The sequence below is a fragment of the Miniopterus schreibersii genome (genome assembly GCF_964146895.1).
Source record: "Miniopterus schreibersii genome assembly, chromosome: X".
NCBI lineage: Eukaryota > Metazoa > Chordata > Mammalia > Chiroptera > Miniopteridae > Miniopterus > Miniopterus schreibersii.
The window spans coordinates 24,695,516-24,715,770 of record NC_138104.1 but is presented as its reverse complement, the minus strand read 5'-3'; the positions used below and the strand labels follow the sequence as shown (position 1 = coordinate 24,715,770).

Sequence of the window (20,255 nt, the reverse complement as noted above, 5' to 3'; positions counted from 1 at the left end):
GCAGGAGTGTGAGCCAGGCAAGCTGGGGCTGTGTTTACTATGTATTCTACTGTCCTTTGTTCAGTGTCGAGAGGTCACATCACATAATCTGCAAGGGCATGGGCTTTGAAGCAGTCACACTTGGGCCTAAGCTCTGGCTCTACCACTTACAAACTGTGTGACCAATAAAAACTTGTTTTAATTACTTGAACTTCATATGTAAAATGAGGAGTATAACTAATACCTCCGTTATAAGATTACTATGAGATGTAATGCATATAAAATGCTTCACCTGGGGCCTGATTGTCACTGAGTAAGCCTTCAGCATTTGACAACTCTTATTACTATGTCACAGGTACCATTAATCAGCTCAGTAGTTGTGAAACTCTTCAATCTTTTGGACCCAAAAGGATCTCTGGTTTTTATTTTTAACTTCACTTAGGTATGACATTTTTAGAAGTGTCAAATAGAATTGGATATATATATATATATATATATATATATATATATATATATACACACACACACACACATATATATGTATATATATATATGTATATATACACAGAGCTCTACAAGTATATAATTAGAATGTGATTTTTCCCTCTTCAAATCAAACTTGACCTCTCCCAATTAGAAGAAATTGGAGGGTCTAGAACCTCTTTGGGTGGAATAGGTATGTGCATGTGTGCATGCATGTGGGCATGCACATGTACATGTGCGCATGCTTGCACTTGTACATATGTGTTTTTTCAAAGTAGAATCTATGACATGTGTTTGTATAGTGCGTCAACACAAATTGCCTAGGAGTAGGCTTCCTCAAACATTTTAATGTACACAGCAGGTTGAGTCACACTATCGGTTAACATAGAGTTCCTGGTACTAGCCGTTTCCAGTCTCCTACTATCGCTAGGTAAGCAATTACAGGCTATTCGACACAAGCTGACTCATACTTAATGTTAAAACACAACTTCTCAAAAAAGACTTTCTGTATGATTCTCCGTTCTAGGACAGGAAACAAACATTTCCCAAATTCAAGAGGACAGAAACCTCCATGGCCCTACCTAAATATACTCCTGAAGTGTCATTGCTTTACAGCCTTACTGGAGGCCAGTTCTGGCAGTTCTCTGGGAGCTTCTGGAGGAATCCCAGCAAGGTGTCCAGCACATTTAGGAACTGCATGTTCACATCAGGTTAATCACAGAGAGAAATTCCAGTTCTTACACTACGCAACCATATCACAGACCTCACTTGAGAGTTTCCCATTCTAGAATCCTTAGTCTGGAACTCCTAGCCTTTTGGTTTGGAGAACTGTAGAATTATGTGCCACTTCTTTTTATTGCTTCCAAAGCATCTCTGTTATAACCAGGTATAAGGAAGTTTGTTGTTGTTGTTGATGATGATAATGTTATTCTAGGTTTGTTTTTCAACAAATATACCAGGTAACGCATATTCAAATAAGTGATACCCTTTCAGATAGTCACTTTGCTATACCAATGGGCTTGAAAAAGTGAATCCATCAAACGTTACTTAGGCCGTGTCTTTAAAGTTACAGTGTACCATAAATTAAGTGCACATGTTCTGGTGCCAGCAGACTTGGGCTGACGTCCTGTTTCTGGCATTTATGTGATCTTCCAAGAAAGTCTCTCTAAGCCTCATTTTTAGCCATAAGGTGGTTACCAGGTACTGAGGCTTTGATCAGCAACAGCCTTACTTGTGAAAAAGATGACTGGCAGGCATTTCACAACAGGAAAAATGTAATGCAAAATAAAAATGGCTGCAATCAAGGACAGGGAGGAGAAGCAGGAGCCAATAGGTACTGCCCACTGAAGAGAACAGAAAACTACGAGAACATAAGTCCTGAGTCTACTGTTGCTATATATGAGGTTCGTACTAATTGCTTACTTTCCCTGTGCTTCTGTTTCTTCACCTATAAAACGGAGATAATAATACTACTTACCTCACAAGGCTGTGGGAGGATTGTATCAGAGTGTGTGTTTGTGTGTGCATGTAAAATCACCTAAACATAGTCCTTATCTTCCTTAAGAGCTTGTATTCTTTGAGGCATGAGGACCACTAGTACATAAATAGCTATGTTATCCTTTAAGTGCTGTGAAAAAGATATTTTTTGTAACTAATACTGTAAAGGTGAGATCACATCATATGAGAATCAGGAAACAATATATGAAGGATTTTTAGCTTTTGTGACCAGGCTCCCACCATGAGTAGATTTGGGACAATTAGACTTGGTGGGGTGGGTGATCTAGGAGGAGAGGATAGCCCTATAAAAGCACAGGGGTGGAAATGTGAGGCATATGCTCAGGGAACAGGGAATATTCAGTTTTATTTGTCGATCACTTGTAAAACTTCAGCCAGCTCTGACATTCTTTGGTGTTACAAAAGGTAAGAAAGGTAGGTTGGTTGCTTATTGAATGCCAGATAAAAATACTTATGTCTAGGCCAAAAGTGATGGGGAGTCATGGAAGAGTTTTTAGTATGAGAATGACACAATTAGATTGGACTTTAGGAAAACTTAAATGGCAGGATTATAAACAAATTGAGAGAAAGGAATATTGGAGGCCAGGAGGTAGGCCAGGATGCTACTACTGCAATATCTAAATGGGAGTTAACAGAGATTGAACTAGAGTATGGCAGAAGATGGAAAGGAGAAGAGAGACTGAAGAGAGGTTTTCAGTAGGATTTGATGATAGTGGCATGGCAGGGTGAATACAAGTAGGAGTCAAAGAATACTCCAGTGAAGAATTATAATGGGGACATGAGCAGCAGAGATTGGGATCACAGGTTTAGAGTCAGAGGATGACATGTGTGAGGTTAAATTTGAAGCACCAGTGAGATATATAAGTGACTATGCCTGGCAGGCAGTTGGGAAAGGCAATGAACCTTGAATGGTTCTGTGATAGCACAGGGAACTTTTGAAATACCTTCTTTGGAACCATTCCAACAAGAATGAATTAAAACCTTTAGACTCTAAGTACTGACAAGATTGCACCCTTCTATATGTAATCCAAAATTTTAAAGTTCATACTAATATGTATAAGGAATTCCAATAAATCCTGATTTTCCCACGATAACTACTTCAATGATCAAAAACTATATGAAAAGCTTTACTTCCAGATCTCTGTGTCTCTCTTTGTCTCTGCCTGTCTCTTTGTCTTTCTGTCTCTCTCTGATTCTGGTACCTTAAAAATAACCTTGGCCTGTCATATGGAAACCCAAGGCTGCCTTCTGAGCCAGCTCCCAAGCCATACAAAGACAGCAGGCTCATTACTTTATAATTATACCTCATTTCTTGACCACAAAACAGCGTTATTGAACTTAATCACCTATCTTATTCATTAGAATGAGCCGTGAATGACCTAGCTATTTCCAAAGAGCAGATTCTCTCAAAGGGTAATAATTTTCTTCTATTTAGGACATTAAAAAACATTTCACCCTATCTCATACAATACAAAAAAAAAATTCCAAATTAATCAAATTCGGATTCACAAGTTTATTCATTAACAAATATTTATTAAGTACCTGCTATGTGTAAGGCACTGTTCTAGGCCCTTGACATGAACTGAGAATAAAAAAAACAGAAATACTTTCCCACTTGAAACTTACATTCTAGGTGAGTGAAAAACTAAATAGTGAGTAAACTATATAGTATGTTAGAAGGTAGTGAGTACTACGGAAAATGGAAAAGGTAGGGCAGATTGGGAGTGCTGGAGTAGGGAAAGCTGCTGTTTTAAATTGTGTGAACAAGGGATGCGATGTTGAGAATTGACATTTGAGCAAAGACCTGAAGAAGATGAGGGAATTGGCAATATTTATATCTGGGGTTAAAATGTCATAGACAGAGGCAACTGCCAGTGTAAAAGCCCTAAAAAGTGGGAGCATGCCTGGTTAGTTTGAGGATCAACAAGAAGGAGAGTGTGGCTGGAGTAGTAAGAGTGAGAAGGGGAAGGATGGTAGGAGGTGAAGCTGGAGAGGTGGTGGAATGGGTGAAGCAGATCATTTTAGAGTTTTGTAAGATATTTTAAGGACTTTGGCTTTTAATCTGCGAGGAATTGGGAACTTTTGGAGGATCATGAGCAAAAGTGAGACACGATCTGACTTACATATAGAAGGATCATTCGGCTACTGTAATAATAGACTGTAAGGGAAGATGGGGAAAGCACAGAGACCAGTTAGGAGGCTATTGCAGTGAGCTAGGCAATTGATGCTGGTGGCTCAAACCAGGGTGGTAGCAGTGAAGGTGGAGAAAGTGGTCAGAGTCTGGAGATATATATATATATACATATATATATATCTTTATTGATTTCAGAGAGAGGAAAGGAGGGGGAGAGAGAGAGATAGAAACATCAATGATGAGAGAGTCATTGATCGTCTGCAACCTGCAACCCGGGCATGTGCCCTGACCGGGAATCGAACCCCAATTGCCTGGATCCTAGGTCAACGTTCAACCGTTGAGCCACACCCGGCTGGGCTGGATATATTTTGAACACAAACACAGAAGAGTTTGCTGATGAATTAATTGGATGTGGTACACGAGAGAAGGAGAAAAGTCAAGGATAGCACAAAGACTTTTGGCCTGAGCAATAGAAGGACAGAGTTGCCATAACTGAAAGTCAGGACAAAAATATAGAAGCATTAGAAAAAAATAATATTATATTATAAAATAATAATATAAAATAATAATATAAAATTTTAATATAAAATTTTAATATAAAATTTTAATATAAAATTTTAATATAATAAATATAATAAATATAATAAATATAATAAATATAATAAATATAATAAATATAATAAATATAATAAATATAATATAATATAATATAATATAATATAATATAATATAATATAATATAATATAATATAATATAATATATAAATTTCTATAGTCTTGAATTGGGAAAGACTTTCTTAGGGAAGATATAAAACTCAGAAGCTACAAAATAAAAATGTTGCTAGATTTAATTACAACAAAATGCAAGCCTCTTTATGGGAAAAGATATAATTTTTAAATTTTATTTTTATTGAATTTATTGGGGTGACATTGGTTAATAAAATTATATAGGTTTAAGATGTACAATTCTATAATATGTCATCTGTATATTGTACTGTGTGTTCACCGCCCTAAGTCATGTCTCTTTCCACATAATTTAACCCCCTTTTACCACCTCCTGCCTCCTCCCACCCCCATTTCCCTCTGGTAAGGACATCATTTTTTAAAAGTGATGGATTGAAAGAAAATATTTATACTGTATATACCAAATTCAGATTAAAATTCATAAACTATAAACTTCTACTATATTAAAAAATAACTCAATGGAAAAATGTTCTAAGGCCATAAACAGGCAATTCACAGGGAAAGGAACACCAATTAAGCCAGTACACCTATGAAGAAAGGTTCAACCTCATTAGAGAAATACAAATTAAAACAACCATTTTCTTCCATGATACAAATAAAAATAAAACACTGATAATTTTTATTGTTGACAAGGCTGTGGAGAAACAAGCATGCTTATACACTCTTAATGGGAATGTAGATTTGTAAAGAATTTTGGGTGGACAATTTTTCATAATCTACCAAAAATTAAAATATTCATACCCTTTGATTCAACAATTTCATTTTTAAGTACCTAATGTACAGAAATAATCACATAAAGTGGGCAGAGATATAGGCAAAAGGATATTCACTTTGCCTTTGTTTATAATGGTGAAAACTGGAAACAACCTAAGAATATGCCAATAGGAGAATGGTTAAATAAATTGTAGTGCATTCATACTATGAAAAACCATGCAGCCTTAAAATGAATAAGGTAGATCTAAAGATGTAGTTGTACATGGTGATGTAAAAAGATAATAAAAATGCTTTTCAAGGTGAAAAAAGCAAATTATAGAACAATATGTGTATTATGATTACCTTTATGTTAAAAACACCATCGTGTGTGTGTGTCTGTGTGTGTGTGAAAATTCATAGAGGTCTGAGAAAAATGTTAAACTGTTATTGCTTGTGAGCATGGCATGGGATTACACATGTTGTTGAGAGAATGCAGATTTTCTCTTATTCTCTATAACTTCTTTGTTCTTTTTTAAATTTTATTTTTCAATGGCAGTTTACATTCATTATTATTTTGTATTAGTTTCTGGTGTACAGCATAGTGGTTAGACAATCATATACTTACAAAGTGTTCCCCCTGATATTTCCAGTGCCAACCTTGCACCATACAGTTATTACAATATTATTGACTATATTCCCTATGGTGTACTTTACATCCCCAAGACTAATTCTTTGTTCTTTAAAATCTCTTGACAATTAAAAGTATTACTTCTGTAATTTTTAAGTTAAAAAATGAGAGATAAGTCAGATAGTGCAAATTTCTGAAAGTTCCCAAAGAAGAAACATGGAGGCAGTAGGCTGTTTGTTACATTGCATTTACACTGTGCCACTGTGCTGTGTGATGGGAGGGACAGCACCTAATGCGTACTATGTGGCCTTGGGAAAGACACAGCGTTTCTGAGCCTCCGTTTTCTCATTAGAGACTGTAGATAATACCTGCCCTATTTGTTTTACTGTCAGTTGTGAAGATAAAATGGAAAAGCAATTTAAAATTATAAATCCTTATAAAAATGTCAGATATTTAATATTGCATATGCCAGTTAATGACCCACTTCTTTTGAGCAATAGTAAAAAACATCAAAATTCAGTCTGAAGCACAAAATCTAGATTATCTCTGAGAATTTATTTTAACAGAATTATATCTCTCCAAGTTAGGTCCCACATAATACAAGTGTTGGCATTTTACCTAAATATTCTAGAGTGTCTTGTATGAGAGATTCTGGTACAGATATGTTTTGGCAATAGCCTTAAATCATATCCTCTACCCCAGCCATCCCAGGGCCAACCAGCTTGGACATATTGAATTAATGAACAAGCCTGCTCTTAGTGTCTGCTTTGTACTTAACACTCTCCTGTGGGCAGGTGGACAGATATTCAGGTTTGCCTGGGACTGTTATGGTTTACACTCTCCCATGTAATTGCTAACAGTGCCCCTTTCACTCTCAAAAGTGTCCTTAATAAACTGATGAACAGAATAGATTCAATGACATGGAAGCATGGATCAGACTGATGAATCTCAGAGGGATGGAGGAGGGCGGGTGGGTGGAAGGGGAGAGATTAACCAAAGAAGTTATACTCATATATGCACAACCCAAGGACATGGACAATGGTGTGGAGAGGGACTGGGGAGGGGGGTGTGATGGGGTGCAATGGGTCATTGGGGAGAAAAAGGAACATCTGTAATATTTTAAACAACAACAACAATTTTTTTTTAAAGTGTCCTAGTTTTAATCAATTAAAACTATGGTCACCTTACTACAGTAACCAGTGGCTCACAGAAGGAAACACAAGAAGCCACTGGCTTACAAACACTAGGCTTACAAATTTCTCTCCCCATCCCAGCTCCCCACCACTGGAAAAGCCCACATTACTTCCAGGGGGGCCATTATAAAAACCATGGGTTTTTGGAGACTTGGTGAACTCAGAAGTAAAGGCAGAACCAAGCCTGAGAAGAGCTCATGTGGACCTCCAGGTGGCCAACCTACAAGTTGTTCTCTGCAAAATCTCCCTCAGACCACTTCTTTTTATTGCATTGCCTAATACTCCTGGTCAGAGTCTTATCTGAAAGAAACCAAGAATTCTATTTTTAATAGTGCAATCAGGTTGGGGAATGTTCATGGCAATTGATTCTTTCCCTTCTAACATGGAGCTAATGTCTGCTTATACAGAAGAGGAAGTGTGTTTCTGGAAGGAATAAGGTTGGAAAGAAAAAATAATTTTGAAGCACAAGATATTTTGGGGAGTAAGACCTTCACTTAGGGAAACAGGTACACAGGGGGTCAGTGGGCCCTGAGGGTAGGGGGCATAAAGGAAGGTGAGTGAAAAAGACATGCAATATTTATTTGAGAAAAATATGTTGCTTTGCATTCAACTCGTGTCTTAGGAAGGGAAAGGAGTTTTCTTTCTCTGCTACCTGCTGCTCCTTCTCCTCCCTTACCCTATATGGCCCAGTACCCAGAATTCAAGTCAGTGCTACACTATGCACTGCATAGGTGTGGGAAGAAGACTTCTGTTTATAGCATTGCTTCAGTAGGAATATGTATTCTCGGTTCGGTCATTGGACTTACCAATACATTTTGGGACACAGTTTTTCTTAAATTGGGAACTATCCACATAAAACCTGGCTCTGACCTGGAGGGGCTCGCAGTCACTGGATTTAGGGGAGACACAGTTAATATATAGGAAACTACTGGAGAGCAATCAAGTGTCAGTTGTAGGATACTGGCTTTATGTACAGTGTGAATTTATCCAAGGAGGAGCCCTGAGAGGGGTATTATGTGGGTTCACTGAAATTTTCACATAGGACAGCATTACTGATCCGCACTAAAGAATATGTTTAGATAATAACGGGAAGGAGAAAATTCTAAGTAATGATGGGAGTCGCCTGGAGCCAAGGTTTGGCATCAGATATGAGCATGTACAGGGAAGGCTGTGAGAAGAAATCAGGCCTGATGGAAGCAAAATGGCTTTATGAGCTTTAGGAAATTGGCTTGGCAAACATGAGATGGGGTCAAACATCTCCCATGAATTATAGTTCATAAAACATATCTCTGAAACTTGTACATGTTTCATGTGACTGAATACTTTGATGCAATAAGTCTTGATAGCATTTTTCAGGTGGATAATTGAAAGTGCCTTAAGTTAAGAAAAGGTAAAGACCAGATTTGAGAAGGCTGGGAATCCAGATTAAGGACTTTGGACTTGATGAAATAGTCCATAATATTGTTATTGAAGATGCTTGATCAGGGTTGGAACAGTCGCATGTGTTTGGTACACAGGATGAAGGAGGAAGAAGTCAGGGATTGAGGATCTGGACCTGGACCAGAATAGAAATAGTAGATTGGAGAAAGGACAAATCTGTGAGCCATTGTGGAGATGGAAATAGCAGGACTTCAAGTCCACATGGGAAGAGCCAGAGGAGATGCTTACGTATCTGATGGTAACTTAAGCACAAGAGGAACTCTGTTAGAAGTTCATGTTCACATGAAGGCTTCTCACCTGTGCAGACTTCCATTCCCTCCTAGTGAATCCCCTTTCCAAGGAAGCCCTGTAGCACCTATTCAGTTACCTAATTCTGCAAAAATTCAGACTCATTCAATGGAAGTCTTAAAGCATTTATTCCCTCACCCAATTTTGCAAAATTAGGTGAGTGAATAAATGCTATAAGGTTTCTAACCTGGAAGACATAAGCATGGAATTCATTTTATTGCCAGTTTTGGTGGAGGCTGATGAGAACTGCCAAGGCTTCAAAAAAGTGTGACATGTGCAGAGTTTGTTCACATAGAAATTAATGCTTTTTTCTAGCTTCATAACCCCTGTTCCCTTCCTGTGAACCTCATCTTCTGAGAAAATCTTAGTGTACCAATTTACTAACATAATTTGTAAAAGGATGTTAGTGAAACAAAGCTTTTAGACTTTTATGGAAATATTTGAAATTAATTAGTCTTGCCAACTTTTATTCGCATAGGGTCTCTTCCAACTGTATTTTTTCCCCTCAAGTATAACTTTTATTAAGATTGATTTTAAACAATAAAACTTAGAGAATCTGTGTACAAAGAGCTTGAAGAATTTAAATACGTGGGTTTATTATTAACACAGTAGCAAATATATCAAGGAAACACGCCCCATGAAAAGTGTTTCAAAGAAACAGAAATCTGCCCTGGGAAAGGTCTGTATCCAATAAGTAAGCCCGAAAAAGCTTATTTGCTCCGTGATGCCCGCAGATAAACCTGCCAACCCTCGGTGTGATTGAAGAAGCCAGTTTGAGACTCAGCCTAGCCCAGGCAAGCTTCTGGTCCCCAGCTGCACTCAACAAACTTCGACACAATGGTGTTCGCATTTTGGAAGGTCTTTCTGATCCTAAACTGCCTTGCAGGTAAGGAAAGAATCTCTAAACTACCAAAGAAAATTGGGAATGAAGTTTCACTTTAGGCTGAAATTGTAAATTTTTACATAGAATATTCCCCATCCTCTGTACTGCAAAGAAAATATGATTAGTATGCTAAGTAAAATAATTTTTAGAAATCTTGCTTAGCAAATATGTGCCATGCTGATTTGGAGGGGGCAGCCTGTAAATAGAATTGTTTTATGTAGCTTCTGAATTTAAAAATATTTTGAAAGAAAAATCACAGTAGCTTTCTTTTTTTTTTAGTTTGGAAGTTGAACAGATGAACTTACTCAGAAGCTCAAGTCTGTGCTAAAGATATTTTTTTCTATTTTACTTGAGTAGTATTTCCTTTAAGCTCCCTGTGATGGACTTGATTTGCTACAGCAGGCAGAGTCTGGCTGGGAGGGCCTGCCATGCTTTACTAACATTTCTTAGGGACTTGTATTTTTCCAAGCCTAAGCTTGTATTTTGGAAAATATGTGAGTGATTTATCGTTGTGTACAATATGGGTGTTTTCAGGGATTTGAGCAGAACAAAACCATTTTTAGAGTTAAAATACTGATGTTGGTTAGGACCGTAAGAGATCGCTAATTCCGAAAAATTACTTGGCTAGTTTTTTCAAATACAAGATATATTTTGAATCTGTTCTTATGATAAATTAAGTCCATAGTAGACAAAATAATATTCTTTCTCCAAAAATGATATCTTTAAGCCATCAGTAATATTAGGCAGTCATTAGAATGAGGTTTACGAAGCATATCTAATGATATAAGAAAATGCTCAGGATAAAATATTAAGTGAGAAAAGCGGGATATACACACATGCTTAGAATAAATTACTAGAAGGTTATATACCAAACCACTCATAGTGATTACCTCTGAGTGATGAAATCATAGATGATTTTAATTTTATTCCCCAGTTTTTCCATATTTCCCAGGGTTTCTACAAAGATATTATACAATTTTTATAACCAGAATAAAAGTGTTACTTTTCAAAACTGTATGGTTTTTAGTAATAGTTCTCTAAATGTTCATTATGAAATGCTTAAACGAATATGTTCTATGGAGTCCAGAAGGGAATAATGCATTTATCCAGTGATCTAACCAGGACTTAGAGCTGGAAAAAGTCACTTTTTTTAATTTCCATCTTGCTGGGAACAGATGTTACTACTTTCCCTTTCCCTCAGGAATATTCATTTTAAACCTTAACTTTACACAGTGAAAGTCTTTGTTTCCTTTAAAGAGCTTCCAGTCATTAGCTAATTGAGTAGCCCCTGGGCCTCCTGCACCAGCCCTCTAAAATCACACCTGTAGTCAACACCTGTTTTTCTATATGAGGCCTTCATCTGGCTTATACTAGACCCAATTTTGGAACAGTTGTAAGATTTTTTTTTTTACTGTAACTAACATTATATATATATATATATATATATATATATATATATATATATATAAAACATTATATATATATAACTTTATTGATTATAAATGTAATGTGCGGCCATTTTAGAAAGGTTGGAAAATATAGAAGTATATAAATAAGAATAAATATCCCAGCAATCTTACCACAAATGTGGGTAAATTTCTTATTTTTCCTTTGCAAGTGTATATATTACATTACAAAATTGGGTATATACCTCCTATGGAATTGTTTAAAAAATTACACAAATGTCTTGGTAAAAAAAAATTAAGAAAAAAATGTCCACCTGCCTGATTATCTGGCCTGGGGCAGGGGTTGAGTGCAGGGTAGAAGGGATCAATGGGGGAAAAAGGGGGACATCTTTAATTCAACAATAAAGATAAATTAAAAAAAAACAAAAACGAGCCTTCCAAAAAAGCACTAAAATCCATTCTCCATTTGCATGTTTCTTCCAAATAAATGTAAAAAACTGTTTTATATATATAACTGTTATTGTTATATATATAATTACTTACATGATGTCAGGATCTTACTTGATTGTGACTTTTAGAACAAAGCCCAATCAGAGTGACTAATAAATATTTCAGAGCCTTTGCTTTTAAATTACTGTATAACTAGTTTTATTGGCATATATACATATGTATCTATACATACACAGTCTAGCTGGCCCAAAGCAAAATATGGTAGTGTCAGTCTAGCAGATGGAATGGAAATGTGGTATAATATCTTGTTGTTTGCCATGCTCACATATGTATAGAGGTCAGAAGAAGATTTCAATCGTTTATACCTGATATTAGTAGTGTCCATCAATAGTTCCAGATATGGCTGTGAGGCAACTGATAATGTTTCCATCGGTGGTGTGTAATTTGATGGGCTAGCTGAGCTTGTTTTGTGGTCAAAAAAATGTCACGTTTTTGGTATCAGGCATGGTGCCAGGCACATAGTGGGTATAAAGGAAATATTTATTGAAAGAATGAATTACCTTCTGAAATTCTGCCATTTGCAACATGGACAGACCTTGAGAGAATTATGCTAAGTGAAATAAGTCAGATAAAGACAATACTGTGTGATTGAACTTATATGTGGAATCTAAAATACCTGAATTCATAGAAACAGAGAGTAGAGTGATAGTTACCAGGGTGGGTGGATAGGGGAAACAGGGACATGTTGGTCAAAGGGTACAAACTTCCAGTAATAAGATGAATATGTTCTCAGGATATAATGTACAGCATGGAGAGTATAGTTAACAATATTGTATTACATACTTAAAAGTTGCTAAGAAAGTAGATTTTAAGTGTTTGCACCAAAAAAAAAAAAAAAAATGCTAATTATGTGATGTGATAGAAGTGTTTACTAATGCTATGGTGCTAAACATTTTGCATTATATAAGCGCATCAAATCCACACTTTATACATGTTAAACTTACACAATGTTATATGTAAATAAAGCTGGAAAAAGAAAAGAATGAATTACTTTCCCAAACATCCAGAAATAATTTTCACATACGTATTTAAAATCAGTTGTCTGTACAACTAAGCAAGGCAGGTTTTATTTTAATCAAAATCTTTCTGATGACTCCTTAGGAAGTCTTAGGCTAAATTCTATTTTAGGAAAATAAGTTCAATCAAAGATGTCTTCTGCAAAAAGTTCATGCGTATCATGTTAGGTGCTTGTAATATATATTAGTTACCTGATGGAAATGTACGTTCATGTTTCTTCCATCTTCTGGAGGAATATGCTATGCATTTTAAAGCAGTAATATATTTGAACTTTGGTTTTACAGTCAACTCAGAAAAGTGAGCGATCATTTGGTTATGTTATCATCTAACTCAAAAATGATGCCATTATACATGAAGTTGCAGGAAATTAAATCACTTCAAATGCATCAGATTAAATATGGCTATTTGGGGGATATTTTTGTTGTGATATATTAGGAGGATAATACCCCCACAATAAACAAAGTGCCTGTCACAATGTATGTGTTAAATAAATGAATGAGCAATCACTACCAAAACATAAGTATTTAAAATCTTTTTAGAGTGTTGATTAATTTGTGTATACACCTTGGATTATTTTCCTTTCATAATAGGCATTGACTTTTTAAAAGCAGTCACACATATTTTAACCACATCTGCAGTTTTTTGGTGTGTTTTGTGTGATTCAGTCAGGTCATGAGTGAAATTGCAATCATAAATTTTGTTTAAATCAGGTACTAATTGTTTTTTATTAACAATTTTTAATGTTGACATAATTGCAGGTGTCACCCTTTCCCCCACCCTTTGCCCACCCCTACTCACCCCCACCTTCCCCTACTTTGGCTTCACCAAACTATTGTCCTTGTTCATGGGTTATGCATATGTGTTCTGTAGCTAATCCCTTCATCTTCTTTATCCAGTCACCCCCACCTCCCTCCCCTCAGGTACTAATCTTTATTTTGCTATTTATTCACAGTTTCATTAATGTAGAGATTTTTCTGCCTTTTTTTCAATTTTTAAACAATTTAGAGAAAATTAATCCAAAGAAGGAGAATTTTTTTCCAACCTGACACTCATAGAATCACCTCCAGTTTAAGACTAAATTTGCACTGTTCACCATCTACCTGTGGCTAAGTTTAATAAGTTCAAATTAAATAAAATTAGAAATATAGTTCCTAAGACTAAATTTGTACTGTTCACCATCTACATGTGGCTAAGTTTAATAAGTTCAAATTAAATAAAATTAGAAATATAGTTCCTCAGTCACACTAACCACATTTCAGGTGCTCCATAGCTACATGTGGGTAATGGCTACTGAGTTAGATAGACAGTGTAGAGACAGAATATTTCTATCATCATAAAAAGTTCTATTGCACAGTGCTGGGCTAGAGGATGAGCTCAGAGGTTTAAGTAATGTACACTAGTTGAATGATGTAACATTTTTAAAAAGTTCAACTAGAAAAATATAGCTCTTACCTCTGAATTATATTGTTGCTATATTAGGGATGGACAATTTCTGAAAACCATCTTTTCTTCAGAATTTAAGAATTAATTTTGGTCCTGAGTATTGGAAATTGGGCAATAAAATTGTCTGGACATATTATCTTGCTGATTGTTACTTGTTTACAGGACAAAGTGTATATTTTTCAAAATATATTGTCTTGCAGTAGATTTGGAAGTTATCATCTTTATTCCAAGGTGATATTGTTGAGCTCTTACAGATCTCAAATTATTTATATAATTATATGCCTATTTTAATATGTTGAAAATGTTTAAATCAGATTTATAATTTTCAGATCCTTGATTTTCATGTGCCTTCATTTTGGTCTGTGCTATAAATGGATTCCTACTGCATTGACATGGCAGGCAGAGATTGTGTCTCTCTTCTTCATTATTGTTTCCCCAGTGTTAGCAATATTTGTGGCACAAATAGGTGCTCAACAGGTATTTGTTGATAGGTACCATGGCTTGCCTTTTCTGAGAACTGTGCTTACTCTTCCTTCAAACACTTTTGTTGAGAACGGCCTTTAAAGGGTTTTTGGTGTTTTTTTTTGGGCCTTACCTGATCATAAGTTCCCACCATTAACCAATTCCCTAACAGATATTGAGACTCGAACTAGAGGACAAAAATGATGGCCAAATAGTATCTCCAAAATTTCTATTTTTAGGGCAAAGTTTCTGGGAACTTTAAAACTTTAATGGCCATGAAATCCCCATTCTATACTTTTTATTTTAGACATTTGGAAGATATTTGGAAGTCATCATTTAGGCATAACCAGAGATGAATATAGCAAACTTCCAGGAGAAATTAGATGGGCTTTTTGAGGGCAGAAGAACACCTCTTAGCTTTCTCCAATGAAGTTTCCATCAGAAAAAGTAGCTGCTTTCTGCAGACCAATTTCATTTTGTGGAAAGGCATTGTGGGAACCAAGAAAACACGGGGAGGAAAACATTGGGAAGAGGGAAACTGCATGGAGTTAGAAGGTGTTGCATTGGTGTGTGCCCTAAAGCACTTCTCTCAATTCATCAAGACATAGGTTGCCATGTAAACAGCCAACTCTGGCAGAGAAGCAGCTGGACCAGGTGGCCTAGCTGTGAAAGAGAACACAGCTTTGAATCCAGGAAACCAGGGGTAATCAGTGCAATGGTTTGCTTTTTCTTTAAATTTTTCAAAGTATTTGTCACTTCACTGAGTTCCTTTTGCCTGATTACTGCCATTAAGAAAAACAAAATTAAAGAATTCTTTGGCATGCAAAATTGGGAAGGGTGCCAGGAATTTGTCTTTCTGTACTATTTCCTTTGATCTTCTTACAATCTCTGTATCCTCATCCCACCCTTATACCTTGTCTGTAACCCTGCAGGCAGGTAGGGCTCTCATTCCAGCCCCCACCCCCCCACCCCACCCTGCCCCGTAGCATAGAGGACCTCTTAAACTTGACTTTTTCTTCTAATACCTGGCAGTCTTATGTTCCATCATGGAGAACTTCTGTACTCTCTAACCTTGAAATGGATGATAACCAATTATTTAGACTAGCTAATGCCACTATAGTGTTACTCACATCGTCCACTATAACAGTTCTTTGGAAAATGCTTATGTAGTACTGAGAATTTCAAGTACAGTAGTAGGCTGGATTTTGGGGTAGGGAGCTCTTTGGTGTTTGTCCAAATCATATGAGTAACTCACCCTTTTATAAGGCCACCAGTTCTCAAATTTTGTGGTCTCAGGCCCCTTTTACACTCTTAAAACTTGAGGGAGATTTCTGGTTTAGACAAAATGGCATAAACTTGTTTATCCTTGCTTCTCCTGCTATGAACAAGTACAAAGGCTCCCTGGAAATAATGCAACAGACAACCAAGTGAGAGCTCTGAAAGATGATTTAAAAAATAAGCCCGGAATCCTGGGGAAAAAAGAGAGGGAGGGTGTCTTACGTCTCTTAACCCAACAGGAGTGAACCCACTTGTGGCATTTCCTGATCCTAACCTAGCAATAGAGGGCAGCTCACAGGGAGGCTCATTCTTCCCCCAGATGGAATGGGAGTCCATCTGAAATCAGATGAGCCCAATACCACTGGCAAGGGGGAATCATCAGGAGTCCCAACAACAATAGTAGACAAAGAAAGCATGTTTCTTCCCCACTGGGCCTGAGCCCACCTACTTTCACATAGATACTGAAGTGGGAGGATGGAACAGACAAGAGGGATAAAGCTTCAGCAGTAGAAGGCTCTTTGTCTCTGTGGGCCTGAGACTCTACCCTACCCCGACAGAAACACTAGGAGTGTCCCATCATAACAGCCACCCACTGAGAGACACCCAGCAGCCTGACCTGGGGAAACCCTTCCACTCACTCAGACAAAAGGATCAGGGACAAATCAAAGTCCTACTGACACCAGGTAAACCAAACAGACTACAACAACACCAACAAGACTGAAAATTTAACTAGCCTTAGAACCACAGCACACAAAAGTAGGCTTAGGCCTATGTACAAAACATAAAGAATATATAAAATAAAAGAGACTGCCTGCTAAAATAAAAGATTAAAATAGACATTTCCTAACATAATAGACAAAATGTCTGTGGGATTTGACAAATTTATAATGACATGTATCCACCATTATTATACAGATTAGATTCACTGCCCTAAAAATGCTCTGTGGTCCACCACTGTCATCCTCTCCTGTACCACCTTGCAAACACTGTCTCCATAGTGTTGCCTTTTCCAGAAAGTCATAGAGTTGGAATCACATGTATGTAGACTTTCTGATTTGGCTTCTTTCACTTAAGAATATTCATTTAATTTTCCTCCTTGTCTTTATAGCTCATTTCTTTTTAGCACTGAATAATATTCCATTGTCTGGACATACCATAGTTAATTAATCCATTCAACTACAGAAAGACATCTTGGTTGCCCAAATTTGGACAATTATAAATAAAGCTGCTATAAACATCTGTATGCAAATTTTGGTGTGGACATAAATTTTCAAATTCTTTCGGTAAATACCAAGAAGTGCTATTGCTGGATAGTATGGTAAGAGTATGTTTAGTTTTGTAAGAGACCACTAAATTGTCTTCCAAAGTGTCCGTACCATTTTGCATTCCCACCAGCAATGAATGAGAGTTCCTGTTGCTCCACATCTTTGCCAGTATTCAGTGTTGTCAGGGTTTTTTATTTTGGCCGTTCTAATGGATGTGTAGTGGTATCTTATTGTTGTTTTAATTTGCATTTCCCTGGTGATATATGATGTGGAGTATTTTTTCATATCCTTATTTGCTATACATATATCATCTTTGGAGATATATCTGTTAAGGCCTATTTTTGTCTGGTTGCTTGTTTTCCTGTTATTGAGCTTTAAGAGTTCTTTGTACATTTTAGATAACAGTTCTTTATCAGACATGTCTTTTGCAAATAGTTTCTCCCAGTCTGTGGCTTGTTTTTTCATTCTCTTAATAGTATCTTTATCAGAGCAAAAGTTTTAAATTTTAATAAAGTCCAGCTTATCAATTATTTTCTTGCATGTGTTGTGCTTTTGGTTTTGTATCTAAAGTCATAATCAAACCCAAAGCCATCTAGATTTTCTTGTATGTTACATTCTAGCAGTTTTATAGTTTTTCTTTTTACACTTAGATCTGTGACCCATTTCGAGATAATTTATATGAAAGCTGTAAGGTCTGTGTCTAGATTTGTTTTTTTGCTCATGAACATCAACTTGTTCCAGCAGCATTTGTTGAAAAGATTATCTTTGCTCCATTGTATTGCCTTTGTTTCTTTGTCAAAGAATCAGCTGACTATATTTATTTGGGTCTATTTCTGGGCTCTCTATTTTGTTCCATTGATCTATTTGTCTATTGACAATACTACACAGTCTTGATTACCGTATCATAGCTTTATAGGAAGTCTTGAAGTTGGGTAGAGACAGCCCTCCAACTTTGCTTTCCTTCAATATTGTGTTGGCTTTCCATATAAACTTTAGAATAAATTTGTCAATATCCACAAAATAACTTTCTGGAATTTTGATTGGGGTTACATTAAGTCTGTAGGTCAAGTTCAGAAGAATTGACATTTTGACAATATTGAGTCCTCCAATCCATAAACATGGAATATCTCTCCATTTACTTAGTTTTTCTTCAATTTCTTTCATCAAAGTTTTTTAGTTTTCCTCATACAGATCTTGTACAGATTTTGTTAGATTTATACTTAAGTCTTTCATTTTGGGGGATGCTGATGTAAATGGTATTGTGTTTTAATTTCAAACTCCACTTGTTCATTGTTGGTATGTAGGAAAGCAATAAACTTTTGTATATTAACCTTGTATCCTGAAAACTTGCCATAATCACTTGTTAGTTCCAGGAGTTTTTTTGTTGATTATTTTGGATTTTCTACATAGGCAATTATGTTATCTGTCATTTCTTTCACAATCTGTATATCTTTTATTTCCTTTTCATGTCTTACTACATTAGCTAAGACTTCCACTATGAGGTAGAAAAAGGAGTGATGGAAGGGACACCCTTGCCTTCTTTCTGATCTTAGTTAAGAAAGCTTCTAGTTTTTCATTATTAAGTACAATGTTAGCTGTAGGTATTTTATAGATGTCCTTTATCAAGTTGAGGAAGTTTTGCTCTATTGTTATTCCTAGTTTATTGAGAGTTTTTAAAAAATCTCAAATGGGTGTGAGATTTTGTCAAATGCTTTTTCTGCATGTATTGATATGATTTTGTGATTTTTTTTTCTTCTTTAGCCTGGTTCTGTGATGAACTACATTAATTGATTTTCAAGTGTTGAACCAGGCTTGCATACCTGGGATAAATTCCACTTGATAATGGTGTAGAATTATTTTTATATATTGTTGAATTTGATTTGTTAATAATTTATTGAGGATTTTTGCATCTATGTTCCTGAGATGTATTTGATTTCTTGTATTGTCTTTGTCTGGTTTTAGTAGTAGGGTGATAAGGCCATCATAGAATGAGTTAGGAAGTATTACCTCTGTTCTACTTCTGAAAGAGATTGTAGAGAATTGGTGTAATTTCTTCCTTAAATATTTGGTAGATTTCACCAATGAACTCATCTGGGCTTGGTGCTTCCTCTTTAGGTAGATTATTTATTATTGATTCAATTTCTTTAATAGATATAGGCCTGTTCATATTGTTTTCTTCTTGTTGTATGAGTTTTGGAATATTGTGTCTTTCAGGAAATTGGCATTTCATCTAGATTATTGAAGTTGTGGGCATAAAGTTGTCCTGTGTTTCTATCCTTTTAATGTCCATAGAATATGTAGTGATGGCTCTTTTTCATTTCTGATATTAGTAATTTGTGTCCTCTATATTTTTTTCTTAGTTAGCTTGGCTAGAGTCTTATCAATATTATTGACCTTTGCAAATAACCCATTTTAGTTTTATTGGTTTTCTTTATTGATTTCTTGTTTTTCAATTTCATTGATTTCTGCTCTTTTATTATTTCTTTTCTCTTGCTTCCTTTGGATTTAATCTGCTATTTTTCTTAGTTCCCTAAGATACAAGCTTAAAATGACTGATTTAAGGTCTTTCTTCTTTTCTAATATATGTATTCAGTGGTATAAATTTCCCTCTAAGGACTGCTTTTGATACATAATATAAATTTTGATAAGTGGTGTTTTCATTTTTATTTAGTTCAAAATATTTTTAAATTTTTCTTGAGATTTCTTCCTGACCCATTTGTTATTTAGAAGTATGTTATATAATCACCATGTATTTTTGGACTTTCCGGTAATTTCTTTGTTATTGATTTCTACTTTAATTTCATTGTGGTCTGATAGCAGACATTGTATGACTTCTATTCTTTTAAGTTAATTAAGGTTTGTTTTTATCATAACTTGGTCTATCTTGGTGAGTA

At 35.8% G+C, this 20,255-nt stretch overlaps 1 protein-coding gene across 1 annotated transcript in view; it reads left to right on the top strand.

Moving 5' to 3' along the window:
• The first annotated feature begins 9,902 nt into the window (after positions 1-9,902).
• Positions 9,903-20,255, top strand: part of VSIG1 (V-set and immunoglobulin domain containing 1) — a 33,061-nt gene continuing 22,708 nt past the window's right edge. Inside the window, exon 1 of the mRNA XM_081125900.1 lies at positions 9,903-9,983. Within this exon, the coding sequence (XP_080982026.1) occupies positions 9,935-9,983 (49 nt within the window). The 5' untranslated portion in view covers positions 9,903-9,934. The remainder of the gene's footprint in view (positions 9,984-20,255) is intronic.